The 27426-nt window shown below is 31.2% G+C and overlaps 4 protein-coding genes across 9 annotated transcripts; 1 reads left to right on the forward strand and 3 right to left on the reverse strand.

Moving 5' to 3' along the window:
* Nucleotides 1–1541: 1541 nt before the first annotated feature.
* LOC107432958 (mitogen-activated protein kinase homolog MMK2) lies at nucleotides 1542–7548 on the forward strand. The gene is made up of 6 exons (XM_025079556.3): nucleotides 1542–1901; nucleotides 3614–3743; nucleotides 4908–5045; nucleotides 5363–5695; nucleotides 6705–6888; nucleotides 6988–7548. Exons 1-6 carry the CDS (start codon nucleotides 1735–1737, stop codon nucleotides 7158–7160), a joined length of 1125 nt encoding a protein of 374 aa, XP_024935324.2. The 5' UTR covers nucleotides 1542–1734; the 3' UTR covers nucleotides 7161–7548.
* Nucleotides 7549–7791: 243 nt separating this feature from the next.
* On the reverse strand, nucleotides 7792–11762 carry LOC107432930 (probable polygalacturonase). Its single transcript, XM_048466006.2, has 6 exons — nucleotides 11611–11762; nucleotides 10947–11273; nucleotides 9935–10055; nucleotides 9377–9551; nucleotides 8766–8836; nucleotides 7792–8600 (listed from the first exon to the last, which is right to left on the reverse strand). Exons 1-6 carry the CDS (start codon nucleotides 11641–11643, stop codon nucleotides 7897–7899), a joined length of 1431 nt encoding a protein of 476 aa, XP_048321963.2. The 5' UTR covers nucleotides 11644–11762; the 3' UTR covers nucleotides 7792–7896.
* Nucleotides 11763–19118: 7356 nt separating this feature from the next.
* On the reverse strand, nucleotides 19119–21348 carry LOC107432954 (mitotic-spindle organizing protein 1A). 5 transcript variants are annotated; one of them, XM_048465506.2, is made up of 2 exons: nucleotides 21190–21348; nucleotides 19119–19596 (listed from the first exon to the last, which is right to left on the reverse strand). In XM_048465506.2, the coding sequence occupies exon 2, from the start codon at nucleotides 19498–19500 to the stop codon at nucleotides 19291–19293; it is 210 nt and encodes a 69-aa protein (XP_048321463.2). In that variant the 5' UTR covers nucleotides 19501–19596; nucleotides 21190–21348; the 3' UTR covers nucleotides 19119–19290. The 5 variants fall into 5 exon arrangements, with proteins under 5 accessions (XP_048321463.2, XP_015899664.3, XP_048321465.2 ...); XM_016044178.4 differs by having other exon boundaries at nucleotides 19119–19515; nucleotides 21190–21346; XM_048465508.2 differs by having other exon boundaries at nucleotides 19119–19509; nucleotides 21190–21345.
* Nucleotides 21349–22032: 684 nt separating this feature from the next.
* LOC107432942 (mechanosensitive ion channel protein 1, mitochondrial) lies at nucleotides 22033–26815 on the reverse strand. Of its 2 annotated transcripts, none has more exons than XM_048465505.2 (7): nucleotides 26178–26815; nucleotides 25075–25949; nucleotides 24623–24900; nucleotides 23493–23593; nucleotides 22789–22896; nucleotides 22438–22659; nucleotides 22033–22297 (listed from the first exon to the last, which is right to left on the reverse strand). In XM_048465505.2, exons 2-7 carry the CDS (start codon nucleotides 25848–25850, stop codon nucleotides 22184–22186), a joined length of 1599 nt encoding a protein of 532 aa, XP_048321462.2. In that variant the 5' UTR covers nucleotides 25851–25949; nucleotides 26178–26815; the 3' UTR covers nucleotides 22033–22183. The 2 variants fall into 2 exon arrangements, with proteins under 2 accessions (XP_048321462.2, XP_048321461.2); XM_048465504.2 differs by having other exon boundaries at nucleotides 22033–22300; nucleotides 26178–26776.
* Nucleotides 26816–27426: the final 611 nt, after the last annotated feature.

The following is a 27426-nucleotide window of genomic DNA, read 5'->3' on the forward strand; positions in this document are numbered from 1 at the left end:
AAATTCCTAAACTGTATCAGTTGTGACATTTGGATTCCCTAATTATGTTTTTTTTTTTTTGAATAATTTAATCCTTAGACTCATTACAATTATGCAATATCAGGATAAAATTAAAATTTCATCCAAATAACTAACAAAATACACATATAAGAGTCACATGACTGTTTAACAATAAAATTGAAGGTTATTTGCATCCTTCAAATCCTCTAATAACTTTGCAACCTATTATCCAAGACATGATGGTTATTGATGCAAATAACTTTCAATACCCTTGTTAAGCAGTAATGTGATATCATAGCTGATTTAGTTTAGAGGCCTCATATGACATTATCCTATTCATAATCATGGCAAATCAAACAAAAATATGTATATATATAAAGAATAATAACTAGCTGATTTGTGAAAAGGAAAAAAACATTATTTTTTGAAATGAAATATCATAATGTGGAATTAGGTCTCATCTTGTCTCTTGACTAAAAATGCTGCTCCCAAAATTTGGTGAGAAATCGCTATGAATCAAAGATGAAAAGGATTTGTTGTATATTCCTGCAAAACCCAATTGGAGGGGGAACAATGCAAAAGTAGAACTTAGTGAGAAATTATTGGAGGAATGGTTGAAGGAAAACATTTCAAAAAACCTACACAGTGAAAATAGGGTAATATTGTAGATATTTCAGTTAAAAAAAAAAAAAAAAAACTAGGCATACTAGCAAAGAAATCTAACAAGAAGTTGACCAAAACACCAAAAAAAAAAAAAAAAAAAAAAACGCAATTTAATGTAAAGTCACTGTTTCTTCTAATAAAAGTTTAGAGTTTAAATTCCTCCATTTTAATATTAAAAAAAACAGAGCATTTAAAATGGAACATTTTAAAAGTAAAATTACTGTTTTTTCTATTTCAAATGTAATAATTAAAAGAAATAGCAAAAAATAAAATAAAATCTCCGTATACCATAAAGCAATGGTCCTTTTTTTTCCCACAATGTATGGTTGAGACGTAATTAAAACTTTATTATATATATTTTAAAATAAGGGTAAATAAAATTATAAAAAATTAAATAAAACTAATTTCATAAAAAAACTAATTTTTTTGGAAAATCGGTAAAAAACATATTTCCAGAGGACCATTTTCTTTCTAAGTTATGACTAGTTACAGCCACAATATTCATATTCTTTAACGCAAGGAAGAAAAACAAAAAAAAAAAAAAAAAAAAAAAAAAAAGGGAAATTCGAACCCAAAATAGCCAAAAAAATAAAAAATAAAAAATAAAAAAATCACAGACCTACTCATATCAATGCCTCATAAAAATGAATAAATAAATGAAAGAAGTCCAATTTCTTCACGGGTTGCCCAAGCTTTTTCCAGTTCAAAAGCATCCTTGAAAGTTCGCATTTCACAGTCAAATATTATACAATAAACATGCAAGGTACGCGTGCGAGTCAGAAAAAATTTTGGATAGATTATAATTTAGGTAAATTGTTAAAAAAAAAAAAAATGCATATTACATATTCCACCACCTGATTATAATTTTCTTGCAAGACCCAAAAGCCCAAAAAAATGAAGAAATGTCAAAAACCTTTGTACCTACCGACATGCCCTCCTCATATTTAGCATTTCCACCTTCTTCTTCAACTTGGGCTTTTTACCTTACCTTCTCTTTCCAATTCACTCGCAAAAATATAGCAAAATCCTCAACTGGGTCTCTTCCGTTTTCGGGGTTTCTGACTTGGGTCTATGGATTGCGGTTCTGCTTCAGCAGCTGAACACAGCAACATCAAGGGAGTTCCTATCCATGGTGGACGATACCTTCGGTATAATATATATGGTAACCTCTTTGAGGTTTCCAAGAAGTACGTCCCTCCAATTCGACCTATTGGAAGAGGTGCCTATGGCATCGTTTGGTAAGAATTTTTTTTTTGGGGGGGGGGGGGGGGGGGGGGAGGACAGTTGGGAATTATGTAAATTGATGTTTTTCTGATTGCTGTTTGTTACTTTTGGAAGTGAACTTTGTGTTTTGATTTGGTTCAAGAAGCAGGGAAATCACTTTCTAATTATAGATAAATCATTTAGTTTAGATTTGGTTATGGGTGGTTTTGAAGATTTTGCTGCATGACAAATAAGCTAGGTTGCTCGTGTTGCATATATCTTTTTGGGTTTGAAATTGTTGTTTTTTGTTTGGATTATGAACTAATAGTGCTGTGGGATTTCTGGGTTGTAGATTTGTGTTCTTTAAATTGTTAATGAGGTTAGAAATTAAGTGGTTCTTTGGTTATTGCTAAGAGTTAAGCACTTCTATTTACAACTTGATCTCTTTAGTTTTAGTCAAGGCTCTGTGATCTCCCAGCGAGAATTGAAGATGTCGGAATGGTGATGTATGTCTATGTTTTCAAGTGGAAATTAGAGGACATGTATATATCTTTGTCTTCTAACTGAGAATTTGAGGAAATTGAGATGTAAAAACTAAGTGATTCTCATTCTTTTCTTTGTTGCTTTTCCTCTAATTTAGTTGCACTTAAATGGCGAATTATGAACGGGTGAAAAAGGTCAATCAAATCCTAAATATGACTAAAGACATGATTTGTTAACATTTATGAGGCCTGCATGTGTACATAATTATGGTTGTTGAACATGACAGCTATTGACATTTATTTTAGATAGCATGATTTCATTTTTTTGGTCACATATGACAACCTCCCAAGTCCCACCTAATGAATGGGTTTTAATCATCTTACCTTCCTCTCGTAAAAAGGATGGATAGCCAGCCATCCCCTGAAATCTCATGGTCCCAACATTTGTATAGGGAAGGAAGTATGATAACAGTTTTTCAGACAACCAAAAGTCCGTGGGCCTTCAATATGTTTCAAAATGTCCATTGTTTTAATACATTGCTGTTGGTTAAACAATAAAGAGAGAACCCATCATCAATTTTATGGATGATCCGCTGTGTCTTCCTTGACATTAACACCTTATAGTTGAATTCATAGAAAACTAGATAGTATATGACCTTGTACTTATACTCTTCATAAATTTGACCGCTGCTTCTTTAGTTGTTTTAAATCGTTCAAATCACCTGAGACAGTTTGGGTATCAATTCATTTATCTTTGTTGCATTATTTTTGAGCATTCTGTTTTTAGATCAACGCTGTAGGTCCATGATTGTAGTTCACTTCCTCTGAGGATCTTCTTTCTTAAAAGAAATAAAGAAAGAGTGCAAGTAACATATGCACTGATGTAATTGATAAAAATTAATTATGTTGCAAATACTTTTCTTCTTTTTGGAGCCCTATGCTGTATTCTCTCCTGGTTAAATGCTTTTTTTTCGTCTGTTTATTTCTCAATTTTGTATTTTTTGTTTTATGAGCTTGCTGATGTTGGCTCTCATAGAAATAGGTCTAAAGTACCAATAATTTGTTCTAGTTTGTGTCCTCATTAATTTGCCGTGTGCTTATAAAATGTATCAAACAGTGTTCACATGTTATTTAATATTTTTATCTTGTAAATGATGTACTATATCAAGATGATTAGTCATGGGTTCCTTGTCCTCTTTATTTGACTCTTTTTTCTGTGTTATTACCAATTCAAAGGAAGATAAAATTTTTTTCATTTCCTTCAGTGCTGCTGTTAACTCGGAGACAGGTCAGCAGGTTGCCATAAAGAAGATTGGTAATGCTTTTGATAACAGAATAGATGCCAAAAGGACATTACGAGAAATTAAACTCCTCCGCCACATGGAACATGAAAATGTAATTTAGTTATATCTTTTTTTGCTTACTCTCATGTTTTCATACTGTATGCTTTGTAAAATTTTTCTTGCCTTTTGTTTTGTTTTTGTTTTATTGCATGTTAAAGAAAAATTAGTATCCATGAATGTTCTTAGTCGCTAGAATCATATTTCTTTTAGGGCACGTTTAGTATATAGAATGGTTATTCTTGATAAAATAGGAATACCTATTCTTAGAAATTAAAAAAGGGAAGGGAATAGATATTCCTATTGACATGTTTAATTTTTATCTTGAATCAAGTTCAATGTTTAGTCTTTATAAGAAATTTTTTTCTTTCCAAAATATCAAATTTGATAAAAATTAATTAAAAGTTAGATTTTATAGTTATTTGTGTATTTTTAGTTTAGGATAATCAATTTAGATTTGAATATATTTTCAAAATGGTAAGGATATTCTTCCTTCAATTGAAGGAATAACAATTCTGAGTTTTTTTTTTTTCTCAAAGAAATAGCTATTATTTAAATGGGGGAATAAGTATTCCTATGGAATAGATATTCCTGAAATATAAAATATACCAACATAGGAATAGTTTAACCTCTGGAATAACTATTCTATTCCTACATCTATTCTGCATATCAAACATGCCCTTATTTTTTTCCTAGACAAGACATATTAGTTGTTTCAACAAGAGTGCTCATACTTTATGACATGATTCTGAAACATGTTTTCAATTTTTTTTTTTGGGGGGTGTTTTTCTAGCTTTTGGAAATGTCATGCAAGTGCTGATGGGACAATTCTTGTAATTTTTATTACTATTATTTTTAATTTTATTATTAATTTTATCATTAGTATTATCATTATTATTTTTTTGGGATGGGGGGAGTTGTTTTTGTGTGTGTGTTTTGACTTTGCCTCTCCAGCTTCAGTGTAGGTATGAGGTTCTGGCTGTTATCATTGGTGGAGCTCAGTGAGGTTTTCCTGCCACGAGACTTCACTGCTCCATTGTAATAAAATCTTGGGTTGTCTTGATTCTGTCTGCATAAGTTTTTGTTTTGTTTTGTTTTATGAGAGTGCGACAATGATATAGTTTTTTTCTTCGAGTAAAAAAAGGGGATTTTGATATGGCTATTAGTTTATTTTCTTTTTAAACCTTATGCTTATTGGTTATTTCTTCCTCTGTTGCAGATTATTTCAATCAAAGACATCATACGACCTCCAGAGAAGGAAAACTTCAATGATGTCTATATTGTATATGAATTAATGGATACTGACCTCCATCAGATAATACGTTCTAGCCAGCAATTGACAGATGACCATTGTCGGGTTGATACCGCACTTCTATGTCTTCGTGCATTTAAATAATTATGTTTGCTTGCCATTTGAATGAAGCACTCTGTACTCTCGTTTCTTGTAGTTGGGATCACCTTGCTATGATTCTATTATCTTGCTTTGATTTCTATGCATGCCATTTCTGAATGTCACTTGTTCTAGAAATGTTCAATTGCCATGTCTTACATATGGAATTATGAGTTAAAGAATAATTATTAGCTATCAATTACTGTTATTTTAGCCATTTGCCAATTGTATGTTTCAAGCTTGGAGTGTCCTTGATGCTTTTGAATGCAACGTTTTTTTCCCAGTACTTTCTGTACCAGTTGTTGCGAGGGCTTAAGTATGTACATTCAGCAAATGTTTTGCATCGTGATCTGAAGCCCAGCAATTTGCTCCTGGATGCAAATTGTGACCTTAAGATTGGAGATTTTGGGCTTGCAAGGACAACATCTGAAACTGATTTTATGACTGAGTATGTTGTCACTCGTTGGTACCGGGCACCGGAATTGCTTCTTAATTGTTCGGAGTACACTGCAGCAATTGATATATGGTCAGTGGGCTGCATTCTTGGTGAAATCGTGACCAGACAACCTCTATTCCCAGGCAAAGATTATGTTCATCAGCTGAGACTTATAACGGAGGTATGGTTTCTAAAGCTTACTGACTCTAGGCTGGCGTGTCATGTCCCTTTTTTAAGTACAAACATGTAGTTGATTTTGATAAAAATAATGAACATTAAAATTTTACTCATTGCTTGCTATTTTTACTTGAGGTAATAAAGTGTCCGTTTTGCTTAATATTCTGGGTTATTCAATATTGAACTTTGTGTCACTTCCTGGATCATGTTGACTCTGGCTTACCCTTCTCGAATTTTCTGCTTTCTACAGTAAGAGCAAGAATGGAAAATCAACATATTCACTGATATACCTGGTAGTTCAAGGTTGCTAAATACAGGATAAGAAGATAAAATCATTGGATATGTCAATTGAAATATTGCTGTAGGTGGATATATTGATTTGATGTTGATAAAAGTGGAATTGGTAAAAAAAAGGTAGATTTTTGCTGATCTATGTGGAATATGTTGGTGGAAATATTAAAATATCAATGGGAGCTAGATTCAAAAGAATTTTCAGCAATCATGTTTATTGACTCTACTGATATTAATATACTACTGGTATGTTAAAATATTCTGAATGTAGACCATATATATTTGTTGGTACCAATTGTTTTATCTTTGAGTTTGAGCACGTTGATATTGCTATTGCCAAATGGCATAAAGTGCTAAAACTTTACGGAATTTTGGTATGTCAATGTGACTTTCGGTTTGAAATAAATTAGTCTATATGGTGACTAGACACAGAAAAAGAGTATTTCGTTTAAAAGATTAACAGAAAGCATCACTAGCTATCTAGACTTTATATGGTGAGAAAATATTTGTTATGGAATTGAAAAGAAGGGTCTATTATCCTCTTATTATTTTCTTGATGTGCACTCTCTTTACTATTATTGTTATTATCATTGTTGTTATCTATGTTATTTTTGTTATTATTATCTTCATCTTTAAACATTTCCTACGATATGAAGTTGTTTATTTCATTTGAAGTTAGTTACAGCGACAACTTCTGAAATGTCCCCCTTTGTTCTATGCAGCTCATTGGTTCACCTGATGACTCCAGCCTTGGGTTTTTACGAAGTGATAATGCCCGAAGATATGTTCGGCAGCTTCCTCAGTACCCGAGGCAACAATTTTCTCTTAGATTTCCTAATATGTCTTCTGGTGCTGTCGATTTGCTAGATAAGATGCTTGTCTTTGATCCAAACAAGCGCATTACAGGTATAATGGTCATGCATATCTATCAGTTTGGTTTTAACAAATATGTTGACAACTTCAATGAATTCAGTGTTAAGTGATTCTCCTCTTTTTCCTTGGTAGTTGATGAGGCTCTTTGCCACCCATACTTGGCACCTCTTCATGATATCAATGAGGAACCTGTCTGCCAAAGGCCTTTTGTTTTTGATTTTGAGCAACCATCATTTACTGAAGAAAATATCAAGGAGCTAATCTGGAGAGAAACTGTAAAATTCAATCCTGATCCAACTCAGTGAGGATTATGTGATTATCTGTTGTATACGCTTAGAAGATTACCCAATTACTGATTTACAGGGGAAAAAAAAAAAAAAATAGTATTATGAAAATATTGGGATTCTACTAGAAATTGTTGTGGGACATCATTCATTGACATTGTAACATCTTTGGATTTATGAGTAAAATAGATTCAGTAGAACAGTGTCGAGGTTGTCTATTCAAGCATAATCTTTGTGGTACACCAATCCCTCATCTGATGCAAGTTTATGCTTTGGTTGTATGCATTTGTAGCCGGGCATGCCAAACGGATAAGTATTTTAATGCTTTTCTGCTTCAAGTTGACGAGTTCATAAGAGTGCTGTACTTTGAAATGTTGAGAATGAGTAAGAAAAATGCGTCAGTTTGCTAGGCTGGTCCTTCTGTCATGTTTGTTGCTTTGAAGTCTCATAATCTTCACAATTTTTTTTTTTTTTTGCTTGAAGCTCTATTTTTACACTGGATATATATCAGTCCCCAAAAGAATTGTCACTAGGCACTGGAAATTTTATAGAACTTGTATTGTGTTCTTCCACGTATATTATCTTATATGAAATTTATATTGTTTTCTGTAATTTTGAGTGGTAGAATTTGATTTCATTTTGAGAAAACCAGTGAGAAAGAGTTTATATATCATTTCAAATCCCAGTGTTGAGAACTTGCATTTGATTTTTGGTGGAAATGGTAAAAACTAGCTTTTGGTACATATCTTGGAAACTACTACATGTAACTCATCCTATAGCTACACTTTTTGAGCTCAACCAGATCAATTGGTAGATTATCTTCAGGAAACTCGCAGCTCGTAGCTTTCTGTTGATCCGGCAATAGTTCACAAGGGCGAGGAGTGACGCCGCTCGTGATCCCCGCCACGTCGGCACAAGTCCACGGTTGCTTCTTTGCCTTTGCTGCCATTCCTATAGTTACATTTGAGATGCATATCCCTGTAAATGGATCGTTAGCAATGCCTTCTAACCTCGCTGCCATGGTGACATTCTCCGCCACCATATCCCGGTAGTTGATCCCTTTAATCTCCGGCAATGCATGCGGATCCCAATGAGTATCGGCATGTGAGCCGTAGTTACCGGTCATCCAAAATGCCCATTTCATGGTGTGCATGGTCATCTTCTTTACGTATATGTCTTTCACAAAGCCACCTCTCCCTACAGCAGTTTTGATCCTGACCCCTGATTCTGTATGGATGGCCACGATGTCTTCAGCTCTGACATCTTGGATCCCACCTGACATCTCACTGCCCAATGCGATCACAGCACTGAATGGAGAAATGCACGTGAGCCGTCTGATGATGAGTTGTTTTGTGGGCCAGCCAAATGCTATGCCATACTCATCCCAACCGCTCTTAACGGCCACACAATCATCCCCAGATACTATGTTACAATCTTCAATTCTAGTATTTGTGCAAGAATCTGCCAAAAACGCAAATGAAATTATGCATCAGGAAAACAAACTTTATGGGCCCCTTGATTCTTTACATGGACCCCATATTATGGTGGGTCCGAAACCCTGATGATGAGATACTGATTGAACCATAGCAGAAATTTTTTTTGGAGTACTAATGAAGGGGACAGAACCTGGGTTGATGCCATCTGTGTTTGGTGATGTAACTGGAGCAATGATGGTGATGCCTTGTATGATAATATTACTGCAATTCCATAATTTCAAAATTAATCAAAATGCTATTGACCCAAAATAAAATAACAAAATTTTGTCTAATGAAAAATTATTTATTATATATATATATATATTTTTTTTTTTGGGGTGAACCTAATTGAAAAATTATTGGTCGTATGTTGATATAAGAAAAAGATTTTCAGAAAGTAGTTCTTCCGGATTACAAATGTTGACTATTGGTAATTAAGGTTTTATTATAATTTATTTTTTGACAAAGAAAACATGGGTGTTCAGTAAGAAACAGAGGAACATACATCAGACCAATGCAAACATTCTTATCCTTTCCCACCTAAGATTAAAAAGACATTAAAGACAAAGCATGAGAAAAGTAGTGAAACCCCTTTTTTTTTTCCAACCCAAGATTTTCTCCTGAAAAGACTCTGATTGACAAATAGGCCCCACATGTAAGACTTCATATGAGTTCTGGAAAATGGCCTGCCAGAACTCCTCGCCACTAATAGAATAATAAATAATTAATAAATAAAAGAAGGTTGGATGGGGGAATAATTACCTGCTGTAAACCGGATGAACATTCCAAGATGGGGAATTGAGGAGCGTTAGATTTGAAATTTGGATTTGATCAGAGAACATGATCTCAATTAGGTAAGGTCGGGTATATTTTAGCTTTTTCTTGTGGAATTGTTGCCACCAAAATTCACCCTGTCCATCAATTGTAGCGTTGTCCCCTGAAAATCAACAAAGGCAATGAAAAAATACTATAAATTTATGGCTTAATCTCCTTTAAATTTTCTATATTTATCAAAGCAAATTTATCTATTAGTTTTATCAATTGATTTTGACAATTAAAAAGGCTATCAGTCTATTAAAAATCAATATTTTATAATTAAATATTATTATAAAAATATAATTTCGATTTTTAACGATTAAAATTAATTTGTAAAAACTCACATATTGACATTTAAAGGAAGTTAATAATAAGTTTTTAAAATTATAATTTGAATATAGTTAGGACAAAAATGAAAGATATAAATGATATTTTTTTTTTCTAAATTTAAATTTAATTTACCCAAAAAAAAATGTTAAAATTGAGAAATTGGTAATTAATTACCAGTGATAATTACATCGGTGAGATTTGTTCCAAATATGAGACTCGTAAACCGTCCAGCTGCTGCATCTCTTCCTCGACCGTACGATGGCAAAGGTTTGAGCACTGGCCACTCGTTTATATCCTGATCCAAATTTGTTATACGAATTTAGTGAGTCCCAAAAAAAAGTTAAACAAAAGTTTACGAATGATATTTTTTAATATCTATTAATTATGGTATTCATATATATATATATATATATATAATATAATTAAATTTAAATAACATCTACTTTATTTTATAAAATTAATATTAATTTTTTATAAGCATTGATTCTTATTGAAAAGATGAAATCTACTTAATTATTATTAGAATTCAATGATGATAAATAAACATCAGTTTAATAAAATAAAATGATGTATGTATATATATTTGTTTTTGTCTTTTATGGTATTCATATTTTAGATACTCTCGGCAACTGCCCCGTGATGTGCACCCTATTGTGGGTCCCATATGCACGATGCACCATAGACTTTCTCCACCCTTGGGTGTGGGTCCCATATGCACGATGCACCATAGACTTTCTCCTAACTGCTTTTATCAGTTTTTTAGATTGAATCTTTATCCCCAAAAAAAAAAAAAAAAAATCCCTACAAATATTCTGAAAAAAAAAAAAAAAAAACGTTTTTTTTAATGTTGGTCTTGAGGAAAAAAATTCCAATTTATTTTTTTTTAAATAAACTGGAAACAACTAAATTTTTTTTCAAGACTTTCGTAAAATTTTGACATCTTTTTAATAAATACTTTAAGTTTGACATTTTCAATCAGCGTGAGAACAACCAGCGACAAAACTAACGTTTTTTTGAAATCCAAGTTTGAATTTCTATATCCTTATATTTTATAACATATGAAATTACCATTATCTCCTTGGAAATACTTACAAATTTATAATATTACAAGCCAAAAAAAAAATATTGAAAATCAGAAATATGTGAAAAATCATTATTAAAAAAAAAAAAAAAACAAAAAACACACCTGAGAAGCAAGAAGAACAGCATCTTTATGGAGATAAAGAGTGAAATGACTGGTAAGACTGAAACTACCAGTCAACCATTTTCCAGCAGGAACAAAGAGCTGAGCTCCACCGTCCGATGCATAATGGCTTAGCTTATCAACCGCTGTCTGAAATGCCTTTGTATTTGACGTTTTTCCATCTCCAACTCCTCCGAACTCTGTTAATGAAGCTGTGTGTGCTCTGCAATTCAAGGCACTGTACTCAAAGGACTCCAAAATCCTTGTTTTTCTGCTCTCACCTCCTCTCAATAAACTCACCAAAACAACTACTAACACTGTTTTTATAACCTGTAAAACAGAAAAAAAAAAAAAGAGTAAAAAAATAAAACATACCCATTAGAGGATTACGTAATATTTTTAAATGTAAGATAAAAACTTTGATATGGAAATGGAAGATCAAAGAAAAATTCGTTAGTGTAGATCAAGGACCTTTTTCATGCATTGCTAATTGTTAGAATATTCTTTACAAGAAATTATGTTAGTCATTGTACAAATATGTCATATGAGAAATTGTAATACGCTTTTGGTTTTCTTTTTATTGTTTGGGTGCCAGGAAAGTAAAGAAAAAGGAAAGAAGAAAGAAAGGAAAAAAGTAGAGAGAGAGAGAGAGAGAGAAGTATTTTACCTGATAGCTCACGGGACTTCTCCATAACTTCATTGTGGGAAATGGGCAATTTGGAATTTTGTAATATGGGTGATGATGCAGTGACAAATGGGGTATATATATAGGACAATGTTGGGTGCTTTTTTCAATTCTTCAAGAAAAGAATACAGATTATCTTCTTTCTCATTTTATTTTATTTTTAATTTTAATCTTTATTTTTCTATTATACATGTATATGTATATATAAATAAACATCGTTAAAAAGTTACAACAGCCTTAATTACTTTTCAGAAAGTTAAAAAAATGATGTCATTTGTTAATCAAGTTGGATTGCTAGGAGACATAATATCATATTCAGTGCTCCAAATTTATGATAGATAACAAACTTTCATACTTTTTAGGACTATTATGTAATCCCTTTTTATAAATTCATATCTTATTTTGGTTAAATTAATTAGATATTGTGAATTTAAGTCTAAGCAGTGCAAAACAAACCCCTTAATCAATTAAACTTTTAACAATTTTTGAATTTCTTGATTATGTATTTAATAGTAATGCATGCAAAAACAGTTGTTAATTAATGCCATTGCTTTTACTATCTAAAGTTTTAGGTAAATATGCATTTAGTGATTCAATTAAAAGGTGTATATGCATTTAAGAGAAGGTATATGCTTGAGATTATGGGCTTTATATTATCAAATGCATCTTCAAATGAAAAATATACTCGAATCTTTAATTAAAACAAGGTACATATTTTTCCATTAATTGGCTGGAGAAATTTAAAATTGTTACCGACATATGGGCTTTAGTAATAGTTTACCCTTGAAGGACAATCCAATTCAAAGATGCCCTTTGCTTTTGGATAGCCAATTATAAATGTCTGAATTTATAGCAGCACCTTTATTGCACAATGTATAGTTAGCATTGAAAGAAAAGTGATGCAATTATGAGATTAATCTTTTGCTTGTACCCTAGTTTTTGTTAATTCTTGGTGCTTTATCATCAATGTCCCACGCTTAATTTAACTTTTAGAACCAAATTTTTATTCTTTAATTTTCATGGTTGGTGACTAATATATATGTATATATATATATATATAACCCTTTGACTTGAGTAGATCATATATACATATATATATATATATATGGATGCTCTGAAAAGCTTCCAACAGCAATCTAAGTTATATAATCAAAATCTTAAAGCATGGTTATACTACATATTGTTGGTGGTTTTCTTGAATAATATCCCCAAGCATTACATCAAAATCAGTATCTTTATGACAAAGAAAAACGTATGAGAAAAATACTTTTGTCATTGACATTTTCCTGAATCTAAGCAAGAATAAAGAAATGGGTTTTATGCTTCAAAGAAAGAAATAGGTGGTCTCAAAGAAATAGGTGGTCCCTTGAGGAAATTAAGTAATTCAATTAATAGAGGAAATTAAGTAATTCAATTAATCTCATAGGTAACCCTGAGAGGAAAAGCAAAGAGAAAAACAACAAAAAGAATTGGCAGCCATGAGGGTTGTGGCTGGATAGGGCAACTTTTGGGAGAGAGCAGGATTTTGGTGATGATATATATATAAATATACATATATATATTTTTTTTATTTATTATTATTTTTTTTTGGGGGTACTTTGGAGTATGGAATTGGAAAGTAGCAAGTTAATTGGGCGCCAGTCACACTCCCTTTTGTTGGACTATGCACATCCGACATATCCAATCTCGTGAACCCTTTTCTCCTCCATTACCGACCCACTTCACGGGCGATGAGTTTTGGTGGATCCCACCCATGACACACCCCTCCTTGGGTCCCACGATTGGCTTTTTCATCTTCATCTTCGTGGTTTTATTCCATGCATTGCGCAGGTCGTTCTCAGTACATAGTATTCATGTACCCTTAAGCAATATTATCTAATTATATGCAAAAAAATATTTCCACATTCATTTAATTTTAATTGATTATGAATGTTCATTCATATGTCACACTATTCCCCAATTGTTGTGTGTATATATATATATATATATATTCGTCCAATATTAATTTGTCCCTTACTTTCTATGAATTTGTTTATTTGTGTATCAAACAAATCAAACTATATCACACGAGAAATATATGTTTTTTCATCTATAATATATGGATTCAAAAAATCAATTAATATTCAAGAAAACATAAATTTTGTTGGTGTTTGTCCATTAGGAACTACATGGGAATAATGTCGGATCAACTTTTTCTCAATATGTTTCCATGTCTACTTACACCAATTTTTATGCGACTTAAAAGGTATGGAGGATTTTTTTTTGGCCCAAAAATATGGTAATATATGTAATATGATCAAACACTAGCTTGGATTCTTTCCAGCAAACACCAAAAAAAAAAAAAAAAAAAAAAAAAACCTCTAGCTTGGATTCTACCATAAAAAACAAGTTTACTTGCAGTATTGGCAAGGTCAGACGATATTGTTACAAAAAGGGAACCAATTACATGACCCTAGAACTTTAGTTTAGCTAAAACTTCCTTCCTTCTCTTTTTTATTGGAATTCTTGATCTAGTTTTAAATGTTTAGTCCTTCTAGTTATTTGGTGCTCATATATATTATATTATATATGATGTATATATGTATATATAAAAGAAGATTAAATATTTAATTCTACTAGTTGGTGACATCTATTTTATAAAACTCTTTTTTTATTTTATTTTAATAAATTACATGCAATTGGGTAATAATTGGGTAGTAGAATACTCCTTTTTATTTATAAGATATATACTTGAGTTTTTTCAACTCCACTCTTTAAGTTCATAATTATATCCTCCATTTCTCTATGCTTTCAAGAAAAGGTATTCACCGGGGAATAAGTAATAATGTGACCAAATTTGGTTTCTTACCAAATTCTGTGGATGGATACTTCAAGGGATCGATGAGTAGTAGGTAGAGATCTAGTAGAGAGTATATATTCTCTAAACTTAATGGACGTACGTCAAATCAATGATGTTCAGTGGAAGATATATTCTCAATTAATATTGTGTATATACGTTATATATACTGTACTAGGTATATACTTCCGAATATCTGAATCGGATCTTACTGTGTTTTGTGATTTGTGTCTTATTTATTTGAAATTTTTATATATTGTCCTTTGCGCTTTCATACTTCTAATTTCTGATGTTGCATTCTTAATAGCTGCAATGTACAACCAAGCGATAAGACGAAGCCATTAGCTAAATAATTCAATTGGACCATATAACAACAAATCATAAAATGTTAAAATTGAAACATTTAAAAACAAATACCTTAAAATGTTTAGTGTATGAAATAATGTTGAAGATGGATGAGAAATTAATAAATTAATTTGGTTTGTTCATATGTGGTCCACTAAGGAAGTCACAAGATTAAGTTATTGAGTCACGAGGGGCATTCCTCAAATTCCTTTGAAACATGACCACATAAAACGTCCAAAGTAGCTTTTTGAGGGGATTTGTAGTGCTGCTCACATGAGCTTCTCAACCTTACAATTTTTTTTAAAGCTTCTCATCCAATTATAAAACAAACTCTTTCAACTTTTTGTTTTCTATTGAAACTTGGTGGGTTTGTTTTATTTTCTTGTCTTTCTTTAATTTTGTTATTGGGGTCGGTTTACTGCGTTGCATTTTTTGGGGAATGTGGTGGAATTGAAAACAAAATAATTCCCTATCCATTAATACCCAAAACCATGATTTGAGAATTCAGAATCTTACCCACCCTTATCTGCAGCTTTTGTGGAATAACATTCCACTTAATGGATCACCCTTTTTTATTTCTTTTTTTTTTTTTTTTCCTATCAAACTACTACCACATGCCCACAGTTTTAACACTTCAATTGCCAAATCAATCTCAGCATGCCATTTTACTATTTTAGTGGATTACCTCATTATTGTTTCCCATATCTCCAATTGTTCTTTTGTTTAAAGATATGTCATATTGTTGCTTTAAATAATTTTCATTCAATGAATGCCTCCAAATTAATGCATAGGCCCCCGGTAGAGACTTAAACCACAGTTTTAACACTTCAATTGCCAAACAATCTCAGCATGCCATTTTACTGTTTTAGTGGATTACCTCATTATTGTTTCCAACATCTCCTATCATTTTTTTTTTTTTTTTTTGGTTAAAGATATGTCGTATTGTTGCTTTAAATCATTTTCACTCAATGAATGCCTCCAAATTAATGCATATCCCCCTGCTCGCAGACTCAAACCACCCTTAATTTAATATTAAATTAATTATATTTTGATATTTTTAATTTTTAGAATTTTAGAATTTAAATCTTTAATTTTTTATTGATCAATTTAAGTTCTTAATTTTTCAATTAATTTATTGGAATTTGAATGCTATTTGATTTTTGATGACAAAGTTTATATATAATTGATATTAAATTTTATTAATTTTTAAACTAAAAGATAATATTAAAACTATTTTTTTCATTTTAGTATTATTATTATTATTATTTTTTAAGAAGTTGGTGCAAGTCGCCTATTGTATGAAACTGTACAGATTCTTAAAGTAGAATATTAATGTAGATTTTTATAATTATTTTTAAAAATTTTAGATTTTAATATATTGTAGTTTGAAGTTTGATGTCTTTTAAATATTAATTATGTAAGACGAGTGTTAGGCTTTACTGGTAAAAAGTTAAAAATATCCAAATTACAATCAAGATCTAAATTATTAAGTTAAAAAAGATAAAAGTCTATATTGAAAAACACTAAAAATTAAGAATATCAAAATATAATTAACTCATTTAATATATTTCAAAAAAAAAAAAAAAAGGTTCCTATTTCAGACAATATAGATATTGATTATATTGATTTTATATTATAAAATATATCGTCACATACAACCTATTCTTACTTCAGACAAGATAGAGATTGATTTTATATTATAAAATATCTCCTCATATACAACCTTTGTCTATTATTGATGCGGTGCAACCAATTAATCATTTATACCCAAAACATCTAAATAATTATTTTGTAAGACTCATATTTTTTATTTTGATGTTATATATAATTAATCCTTAGATTTATGTTGCATATTTACCCATTGTTGTATAAGTAATTTTGTCTTTGTACATGATATGAAGGTTTAAAATATTTAATTTTTTTTTTACTTCGATATTTTTATTTTTTGAAAGGATCGAAATAAAATTTAGGTTCGAAATGGAAATGGATAAAACTTTCATAATATCCATCGAAGTTTCTTAAATTTTGTCAAAATTTTCATGAAAGTTTTCTTAAAATATCCTCATCAAATTCTTAACGATTTGGTTAAAAAATCTATAATTTCTATAGACATTTCTGAAATTTCCCTTGAAATTTCGAAAATATTCATGGAATTTTTTTAATTTTTTTAAAAAATTCATAAATATTATTGATATTTAATAAAAAAATTTATCAAATTAACTTCATTGATAGTTTTTTTTTACCCTTTAATTATTTTCTAAACATTTAATGATATAAGCAAAACTAGCCTATTATTATTATAATATGAAACTCAAGTTGAGGGATATGGAAGTTGAAGAAGAAAATTATCTAGACTTGGATCCAACAATAATATTTGAAATTATAATGGAAGATGGTGATGAAGAGGGCAACCAAATATACCAATGTATTAGAGATGTTCATTTAAATGATCATAAAGGGAATCCTGATCTAAAGATTACTCAACAAGCTGAAAAATAGGGAATAAATGTTAAAAAGTGATTCATAAAAAAGTAAATTTTAGTAGTGGTGATTCATTTCAAAGGCTTATGAGAGAGCCAACTAAAACTACTAGTGCTTGAGCTCCATCAGGAGGTACACATTCACAATTTGAGACTCTTAGTAGTCACTTTAACTCCAGTGGTGATGAAAATAACTTCAATAAATTATCTGAATTTGAAGTTAGAAGAGATAGTAGCCAAAGAAAATCACCAAGTCGAGAGTTGGATTAAGCCCATTTATTGGTGAACAATATTACATGCATCCAACACAAGATGAAGATCATGGGAGTAGAGATACAGGTTAAGGATTCGGTGTTATTGGGAAAGACTATATACGTAAAGAGAAATCAATAATGGAGATGTTACAATATAAAAAAGATTTGATTTTTATGAATTTTAGATATATAAGGGTCATAAGTCATTTCATAACCCTTATTCAATGAATATATATGGAATGTCACTAAGTAACAATTTATGGCTACCATTTCAAACTCAATCATCAGAGAGTAGTAGTTATGCATATAGTCAACCAATAATGCAAGATCCATATGATTGACATATTGATAATTATATGCAAAATTATCAGGAAAAATACATATTTTTATAACTACTTTTTATATTTCATATCTTAAAATCAAAATGAGGAAGAAACTGATGATTTTCAACCACTCAGAAGTTTTATATGATATTAAAATGATATTTATGAACTATAACGTAATTGTAATAATCGTTTTATATATTTTAGTTAATAAATAATTTTATCATATACATATTTTTTGACATATCTTTATTAATAATAATTTATTTATGGTTATTAATACTTATTATAAATCAATTCACTAGGAAAAATATAATATCCATTCAATATTTTAGCAAGTTTTATAATCAATTTGATAAATGATAGATTACATAAGCTAATTCTAAAGTTTCAATAAAATTTTTTATTTTTTAAAATAAATTTTCATTATTTTTTTATAATTTTTTTTATCGATATTCAATATTTTCTGATATTTTTATAGAAATTTTCATATTTTAAACTTTTGATATTTCTATTAATATCGAATTTTTTGAACCTGGCATGATATAGATATTCATCTAGTCATTTGGTTAATTTATGATGCGCATAATTACTCGTTTGTACAAGTGATTTTATTTGAGCATTGTATGCAAGTTTTTCTCCTTTTAATAGTTGTAATTTTGAAATGTCTTTTTTATTTATTTTTATTTTTTGTCAACAATATGCAATTCAATATTGTTATAGGATTTGTTTGATTTTTTTTTTTTTACTTCTAGATGAAAACGTATAGTATTCTCATCATATCTATACAATTGATGAAAATAGCGTTGAAGGGCACAAGAAAGCAACCACATGCTTCTGCTTGATTATGATCACCTAGTTTGATTCCTCAATAAAATAGGGCGTACAGCTTTTGGATTTAAATTTGTTTGACATGATCAAATTTATTTTTCTTTATTTTGACTAATAACGTTATAATTTCTAATGTCCTTTTTACAGATAATTACATTAACCATGAAAAATAGAAGTCAATAGAAAATCATCCCGAATAATGTCCAACTTTTAATAAAGTAATAGACACAGATGAGATGCTGAGATTAATAGGACATCATGAAACTTTCTTACAGGGGAGTTAAGAGTAGTTTTCCCAAATTAGACTATGAAACTTCTACAAAATTCAAGCATAAAGCTGAACATTCAACACCAAAACCCACTTTCTGGTTTCTGGCATTCTGCTGTATATCCTTGCAAATACATATCATGAAGAAGCAAATGGGGTAAATTATATGTGCATATATATGCGAGAAAATACTTGTATATCCCTACAGTGATACAGTCATAGATACAAAAATTTAAAAACAAAGATAAAAATAAGAATAAAAAAGAAGAAGAGAGAATTGAGTTATTTTAGCAACCAGAATGGAGCTCAACATACATAGACTTGTTTAGATATGAGCTGCTGTAGGGGTTGACCACGATGGTTCTCTTCGTAGTTCCATGACAACAGCAGCCAATGCCTCAGGGTTTAGACCCAGTTCACATAAAGCAATGAGCACAGCCAGGGTGTGACGATTAAGCCCCGTGTCAAGAATGTTGGACATGTTAAATACGAGGTCTAGAGAGTCCCTTGCAGTTTTTGTAGTTTCTGCATCCATATCAAGAAGCTGAAGCTTGAAAAGAAAAAGGAAAGCTCTTTTCAATGATGAACCAAGCTATGAAACGAGCTGAAGTATCGATACGCACATCAAAATCTGGATTTTTAAAGATCAAACAGAAAGGAAAAACCATCTCAAATGAAATATAACATATCAAAATAAGTAAATGCAATTATGGAACCTCATGTTGAATTCTTGAAGACCTCTACGGCCAGACTCGTATACAAAGATTCTTCCATACAGATATTAATTTAAAGTAAAATAACATAACCTTGCCATTTCCATCCTTACAAATCTAAAGCTTAAAAGATTAATTCACTGATTTGCAGCTTTCTATATGAAAACCGACACCTCAAAATGTCAACACTCAAGAAAGCAAGGCTGCCAACAAGAAACAAATAAGAAAATGCTATGAATCAAAGAAATTAAAAAAAAAAAAAATATATATATATATATAATAATAATAAAGTAAATAAATACAGAGGAAAATTGTCATACCAGCGCAACATATTCAAAAATAAGCTAAAACTAGCAGGGATTTTATGAAATGTGATCAAAAGGACATAGCCTTATGGTCATTTCCATCCTTACAAATCTAAAGCTTAAAAGATTAATTCACTGGTTTGCAGCTTTCTATATGAAAACCAACCACTCAAAATATCAACACTCAAGAAAGCAAAGCTGCAGACAAGAAACAAATAGGAAAACTCTGAATCAAAGAAATCAAAATAAATAACAAAAAACAGAGGAAAATTTTCATTCCAGCACAACATATTAAAAAATAAGCTAAAACTAGCAGTATTTAACGAAATGTGACCAAAAAGGGGAAAAAAAAAAAAAAGATAACGTACATAAAATCAGGAAAACATGAAATTTTGGCTTTCTGAATGAATTCAGTGCTCTGTGATTGAAATGATGCCTAAAGCACCATAGTGAGTCTTAAGGAATGAATGCAAGCAAATTGATATTATATTTGACTCAGGTACTCATCTACCCAGCAAGTAATTAGGCATGAATATACTGAAATGGAGAGGTGGAGCAAATTGATACTCCTTCTACTATGAATTCATATTGACATAGAGCAATAAACTTGCAACATTATAACAAGAAACACAAAATTCGAGAGACTCCAACTGCCCAAAAACCATGTTCAAAATGAGGGCAACTTTTCTTCATGATCCAATTAAACCTACATAATGTTTTAAACCTACTTTGGCCCCCATACTTTCTCTCAGGTTTCATATTTAATTTAGTTTCTGTTCTTGGGTGACCATCAATTACTGTCAGGATTGGCAATGGAATTTTTAGCTAAGGCAAGCTTGCTCTGTTAGCTTCCTTTGACAGCCAATACCAAAACTCTATTTCTCTATCTTAAAAGTTTATATATCTGTCTTTTATTTGGTTGATTTTGCTTCCAACTTCAAAATATTGTTTTGAATTATTCATCAGCACTTGTCAAAAAGTTCCTGATTCAACAAACACCACCAAAACACCAAAAAAATCTCCTCCACCTCTCAACCATTCCAGTAAATGCAACAAACTCAAAAAATTAAGGCAACGCACCACAAAATTGAAATTGAGAATGCAAATTTATTGACTGTCAAAGAAAAGCAGGAAAAGAAAAATGAAATTGAAAATGGAACGTGAGAAATCATACCCAAAAACCCAGATTGAGCAAGAAACACTTACAGCTGCGGATGGCTCGGTTGGCTCAGAAACAGTTTTCGTGGGTCGCTGCAGCGGAGTGGTGGTAGAAATATCAGCTCAATTTCAGAGCGCTTTCTTTCGAAATATGGAAAATAGAATGGTCAAAATGGAAGCGGCAAAATTAGATTTCTTTCTAATTTTGAAATTTATGTTGGCATAACGATAATAATATCTTATCTTTCTTTAACTTCTTTTTTTTTTTTTTTGTTTACTTATGACATAATTACTACATTTTTCTTTTGATAAACATTTAAAATATATTTTCTTAGTTTTCAAATTTCTTAAAAATTACATTTTGAAAATGGTGTATCAAAATTGAATTTATTTAGGATTGTTTTTTGTCAAGGATTTCTATATAGGATTGTTTTTTTTGTCGAGGGTAATGGCATTTCACTCTTTGAATTAAAGGCTAATACATTTGGCTGCATAACCTTTGAATTACAAAAACCTTCCAACATTGTTTTTTCGTTTGTTTTGTTCTGTTTTTGTTTTTGTTTTTGTTTTTGTTTTGTTTTGTTTTTTTTTTCCCTTTCCCTTTTTGTCATTAAGTCCAATCATGCATTTTAAAAAATAAATTAGATAAAATTAACTGTACACGACTTATAATTATATTTTTGTATATACATGACTAATCACTTTCGTCAAAATTTATCAGACAAAATTCCACAACAGAAATTAATAGCAAGATAACTCAGGCAATGTATTGAAATCAATAGCGCCTATTCTTCCATCGGACTGCAAACTTATGTTTGAGAGACCTTGAATTGAAGGCCGCAAGCAATCAAAGTATAGCCGCAGTTGAAGTTAAACTGCAAAACCCATCAATTTTAACAATGCATACCCATTGGTATATGATAATTCATAACTGAAGATCTATCCCCTGTTGTCAACACAAAAAAGACAATCATGATTCTTTGTTCTTGTATAATGTACATTCATTCAAAAGTTTTGCTGTTAAAAGTCATATACAAAAATACTATTCACAGCTCTGATCTTGGAATGAGCTCCCCAATATAGCACCTTGCTGCTTAATAATCTGGACCGATCGTAGAAGAATATCTTGTTCTGTAGAGTACAACTCACTTTTGTTCTTCTATGGAAAAATTAAAGAACAGAAACAGAAATACAATCACAAAAATGAAACCCAATATCAAAGCAGATATGTGAAAGAAAAACAACCACATACTGTATAGTAAGCTCTAAATTAGTGTATGAAGGGGTAATGATTACCATATGTTTGAGGTTGCATCCGATAGTCAATTCTGCAGACGACTTCCCTATTCGAGACAAGAAACAATAAGGTGCATCTTTTCCCAAGAATACCTTTGGGTGTGATCTTAGCATACTGTTTATATCATCTGATATTTGGGGAACCTTGTCCAAATCATTAATTTGCAATGGAATTTTGTTAACAATGGCTCGCCACTCAGCACGTGACTTGTTAACGATCACCTAAAAATTTCCATTTTGCATGAGACACATAATGAATGTTTTGCCAAAGCAAGATTAAAATTGGATGATCTAATTACCAAAGATGAAAGCTTAATTAACATGAGAAAAAGTGAAAAAGAAAGAACACACCTGACTAGAAAATAAGGAGTTTGGAACTATGACAGGAAACTTCTCGGCATTCAATAATGAAGTTGTAATAAGTCCAATTTCCACCACCTGACCTTCTATAGATCCAGCCTTCAATGGTAAATTCATAAACATCATGGAGAAAATAAGAATCAAGAACAAAAAGCACATAATATTACACAGTGGATACATTGCGCTGCTACTGAAAATCTTCAAGTCAGTAAAAATGAATACATCTTATAAAGGATGGAACAAGGATTTTGGATCTGTCAAAAAGCTAGAAGAATACAATCAATTAAAATTAATTTGTGAGCTGCAATTAACAAAAATTATATACTGCTCAATGGCTGGCCAGTTCAAACTAAATAATAATCCATTCTATTTTAGGCGTGGACTAAGAATGTATAGCTAACAGAGTGCTGAAATAAAGGTGCTCAGTGCCTTTATCTATCAAAGAAGAAAAGACAACCATACAATAGTCACTTGACAAAGGCTAAATGAAAACTTTCAATCATGCACAATTCTAATGAAATATATGAAGCACGCACATTAAATAAGTTCATTACTAGAATGCTTATTTTAGTATGTTATGGTAGATTAATTAAGAAGTTATGATACTTGCGGCATTTTCAATCAGAACTACCATCACAGAAGATATATAGGATCAAGTCATCAGGTTCCTGGGAGCAAGTAGATGTATGACATACTTTTATAGTATCTCCAAGTGAAAATGGCTTTGAAAACTGCATAGACAAACCACTTAGCACATTTCCAAGGATATCTTTGGCAGCAAAAGCAGTAGCAACTCCTGCATTAAAGTGCAAGAAAGAAAAGGTCAGAGGTTGAACAAAATGTAGTTTAAGGTTACTAATTAACAGATCATAAAGGAAGGGTCAAACGATAGCTAAACAAACTCACTCATAAAGGCTTCAATATGGGTGATATTGAACCAAAATAATAAGATAATAGTTACAACAATCAGTGGAACTTTGAAGAAAAGTAAATAATATTAAAATATATAAAATATAAAGTAACAAGTTGCATTTATAAAACAATTTGTTGGGAATTTATAACGTAGAAGATCCTCAGTTTCACCACCAAAGGCATATAGAACTGGAAACAAAGGGAATAAAAGCCATTTTTCAGTATTTGATATGCTTCCTCTGTCCCATACCAAATGTCTTTCCTTTCATCTTTATTTTCCCATCATTTGTGTCCATGATGTCAAACAACTAATAATTTCCCATATTACAAATTAGTTTTGGCAAACCATAATAGAAGTCCAAGCCATCGATCTAGTAATTTGGCTGCTTAAATTAGTATAGTTGCAAGTTAGATTGTCACAATGGCATAATAGGAGTATCAGAATTTTATTTCAATAAGTTTGGCAACACTCATCAGATGGAGCCTAAACAACAATACAGTTATACGACCAAGATAAGAAGTCAAGAAAACCCATGGATGAATGTCAAAAGGAAAAAAGACTAAAAACTCAAGGAATAGAAGAAATACACAAAAATTTATTAAAAAAAAAAAAAAAGGGTAAAAGAAGAAAAAAATGAGAATAAGAAGACAACTCCAAATAGTGAAAAAAGGGATGGTGGAACTAGAGCTATGCTAAGTAACAGGAGGGGAGACCTTCCCATTCAGCATAAGGTTAATTACAGAAATTCATTAAACTGGTGGAAAATATGTAAAGTTACTTATAACAATTATAATCTTTATGTGTCATTAAAAAATAATTCATCTATGTTAGTATATCATTAGCCAGTAATGAAATTAAATAATAATAAGATCAAACATGCAAAAACAAAATCAATTGGCTTCGTGTACAAACCTCCTATGCCACCAACTGTAAGAATAGATTGCACAGCCACACCACATGCTTCCGCAAAAGCCATTATCCCAACTACAAAAAGACCAACAGACGTAATTGTGTCTAGAGCCTGCAATTTGTCACGATCTTGTGATGCCACACTAGGACCAGCCCGTAAACGGGCAAAGACATTTGTTTTCCACCTATACAGAAACCATACAAATGAAAGAATAACAGCACCCCTCCATGCCTGTTCAAGGTATTGTGATGCTATAGTCGTTGGAGCTACCATTGCGCTACTGCAAATTAAAGTCATCAAGTGTTATTGGTAATTGGAAAGAATAAACATATATATAAAAAAATATGGTAAATGGAAAGAATAAATATATATATATATATATATATATAACTAAAAGATGACCAAGAAAAAAAAAAAAAACTAAAAGATGACCAAGAAGCTTGAAGCTACTAACACTTGTGAAAACACCATGAATGTAATTAGATATCGCACTGGATCCTCTAAAGCACCCCATAAGCTTCTTTCATATGGGATTTGCTCTGCAAAAACGCTTCCAGGTAGTAATGCAGCAGGAGCTTTATTTACATACTTGTGTAACCTTCTTAAAAGCCTAGGCATCACCGCCCAAGCCAATATGGTACCTGTCATTGTAACACCAACGGGAACAATCACATTTCTAAGATATGGGTGTGAATCTAGCCAGTGTTGAACATATGGGGACAGTTCAACCGAAGATTCTTTAGCCTTCTGCCCTGTATAAGTTGCCACATCTAAAGCACTTTGCCAAACTTCTTTAGCCTTTTCAACCCAATCATTTCCAACATCTACTTCACCGCTACCAGATGCAGCAGGCACTCCTGATTCTCCATTTCTATTTGTGTCGCCACCAGATGAAGATGAATATGAACAGTACTTCGAGATGGAGCTTACAGACACCAAAGGAGTAGCTCTCCCAAAAAGTGAGTTTGATAATGTGGATGAAATTACAGAAGTAGGTTTCTTTGTGTGAAAGTTGTTATCAAAAAGAGATTGAGAACCCAATATCTGTGAATGAGCATTTATAAAATTTCTGCAAGACTCTGCTCCTTTAGCATAATTGCGGATTACATTAGCATATGAGGGTCTTACATATTCCATACAAAAGTCATGTGATTGAAAAGCTTGCGGTTTCAAAGAGGACTTGGTGGAATTATAGACTGATTTCAATATGGAAAATCTTACTCCAGCCATTACAACACCATATCACATTAAACCAAACTACCACATATGCAATACCAACTATTCAGGACCCAAAAACGACACTTTCTAATGGAATCTCTATCTGCAATCCTGAAACAAGAATATCAGCAAATTACATTTATATTCGATGATCAAACACTCAATAATCCAATGACAGTGTAATATTTTTGAAAGTCCAAAAATCGACCCATATACCAACTCTAGTTCAAGCAAAGAATAGAACAAAATATACATAAAGAAAACAATTTATTTCTTTTTCTTTTCTTCTCAATTTTTCCTGGGTTTTCTGATTGACCAAACAGAGTGGACAAGGATTACCTGGTCGAAGTTTGGGGAGGGGGAGAGTGGTTTAGAAAGTCCTTTGCAAGAAGCTTCCTTGTTTGCTTGATTTGGCGAAAGAACACTGGTCACTGCTAGACCTTCGCAGTGAAAATCGGCAGATTCCCCTTGATGAGTAGTACGCAAGGAGGGAACCCAAGATGTCTTTTATGGCCGTTCGATGGTTTTGAATGGTTGGGTAGGATCATCAAACGGTCGATGTACCATAATGATTTATGAGGGTGAGTTGTACAGTAACAATATGTCTTTGCGAAAGTAATTTTTTTTTTCCCCGAATTTTTTTTTGAAAAATAAAAGAAATAAAAAATGTCAGACTATCTGTAGGTCGGATGCATTGAGTGGTTGACAAGTCATCGATGCCACCAGTTAATAGTGTTAGTTATTACAACTATATATAAATAATTGTACAAATGTTCTTCTGTTTGAGATTTTTGTATTTTTATTTTTTTTAGTAATTTTCTTTTGAATTAATCTTAATAAAATATTTAGGAAAATTATAAAATTTGGTCGATAATTAATTTTAATTATTTTCTTGAGTGAAATATAATTTTAATTATTGAGAAAAGAGAAAAGACATTTAGGTTGTATCTATAGATTTAGTTAGTTTTTCTCTTTTACCTTACTCAGGTATATAGCAAATAGAAAATTTGGCTAAATGAATTTACATATGTATTTTTATATATGAATTTACATAAAAGTTTGTAGTATATATATATATATATATTATCATTAAGAATACTCGAACAAATCACATATGGCTATATAAAACAAGATTTTTAGTAATAATAATAATAATAATAATATTGATTTTATTGCAATATTACCCCCTACACTATCGAGTTTGTAGCTTTTGCCCTTAGATCTTTCAAATTTGCATGCATATCCCCTGTACTTTTGAAATCGTGTAGTTGCACCCAAAATTGTTAGTTCTGTCAAAAAGAAGGCGTTAAATAGTACGTCATTATCACGTGAGTCAAATTTGGTATTTGATGTTAAAGGGCAAAAAAGTCAATTCATCTTCTTATTACTCTCCTTACTCATCTTTTTAAATTCCTATAATTTCAACTTCTGCAGATCTTTCAATTTTTTAAACATGAGCTAGAGATGGAAAAAAATCGTTTTGTGTGTGCATTTATGGGGTTAGATTTTGATTTTGAGATGCCTAAAGAATGAAGGGGTTGGGGTTTTAAGGAAGTTTAGTGAATTAATTGATTGAATTTTGCTAAAA

Source organism: Ziziphus jujuba, chromosome 11 (genome assembly GCF_031755915.1).
Source record: "Ziziphus jujuba cultivar Dongzao chromosome 11, ASM3175591v1".
Classification (NCBI taxonomy): domain Eukaryota; kingdom Viridiplantae; phylum Streptophyta; class Magnoliopsida; order Rosales; family Rhamnaceae; genus Ziziphus; species Ziziphus jujuba.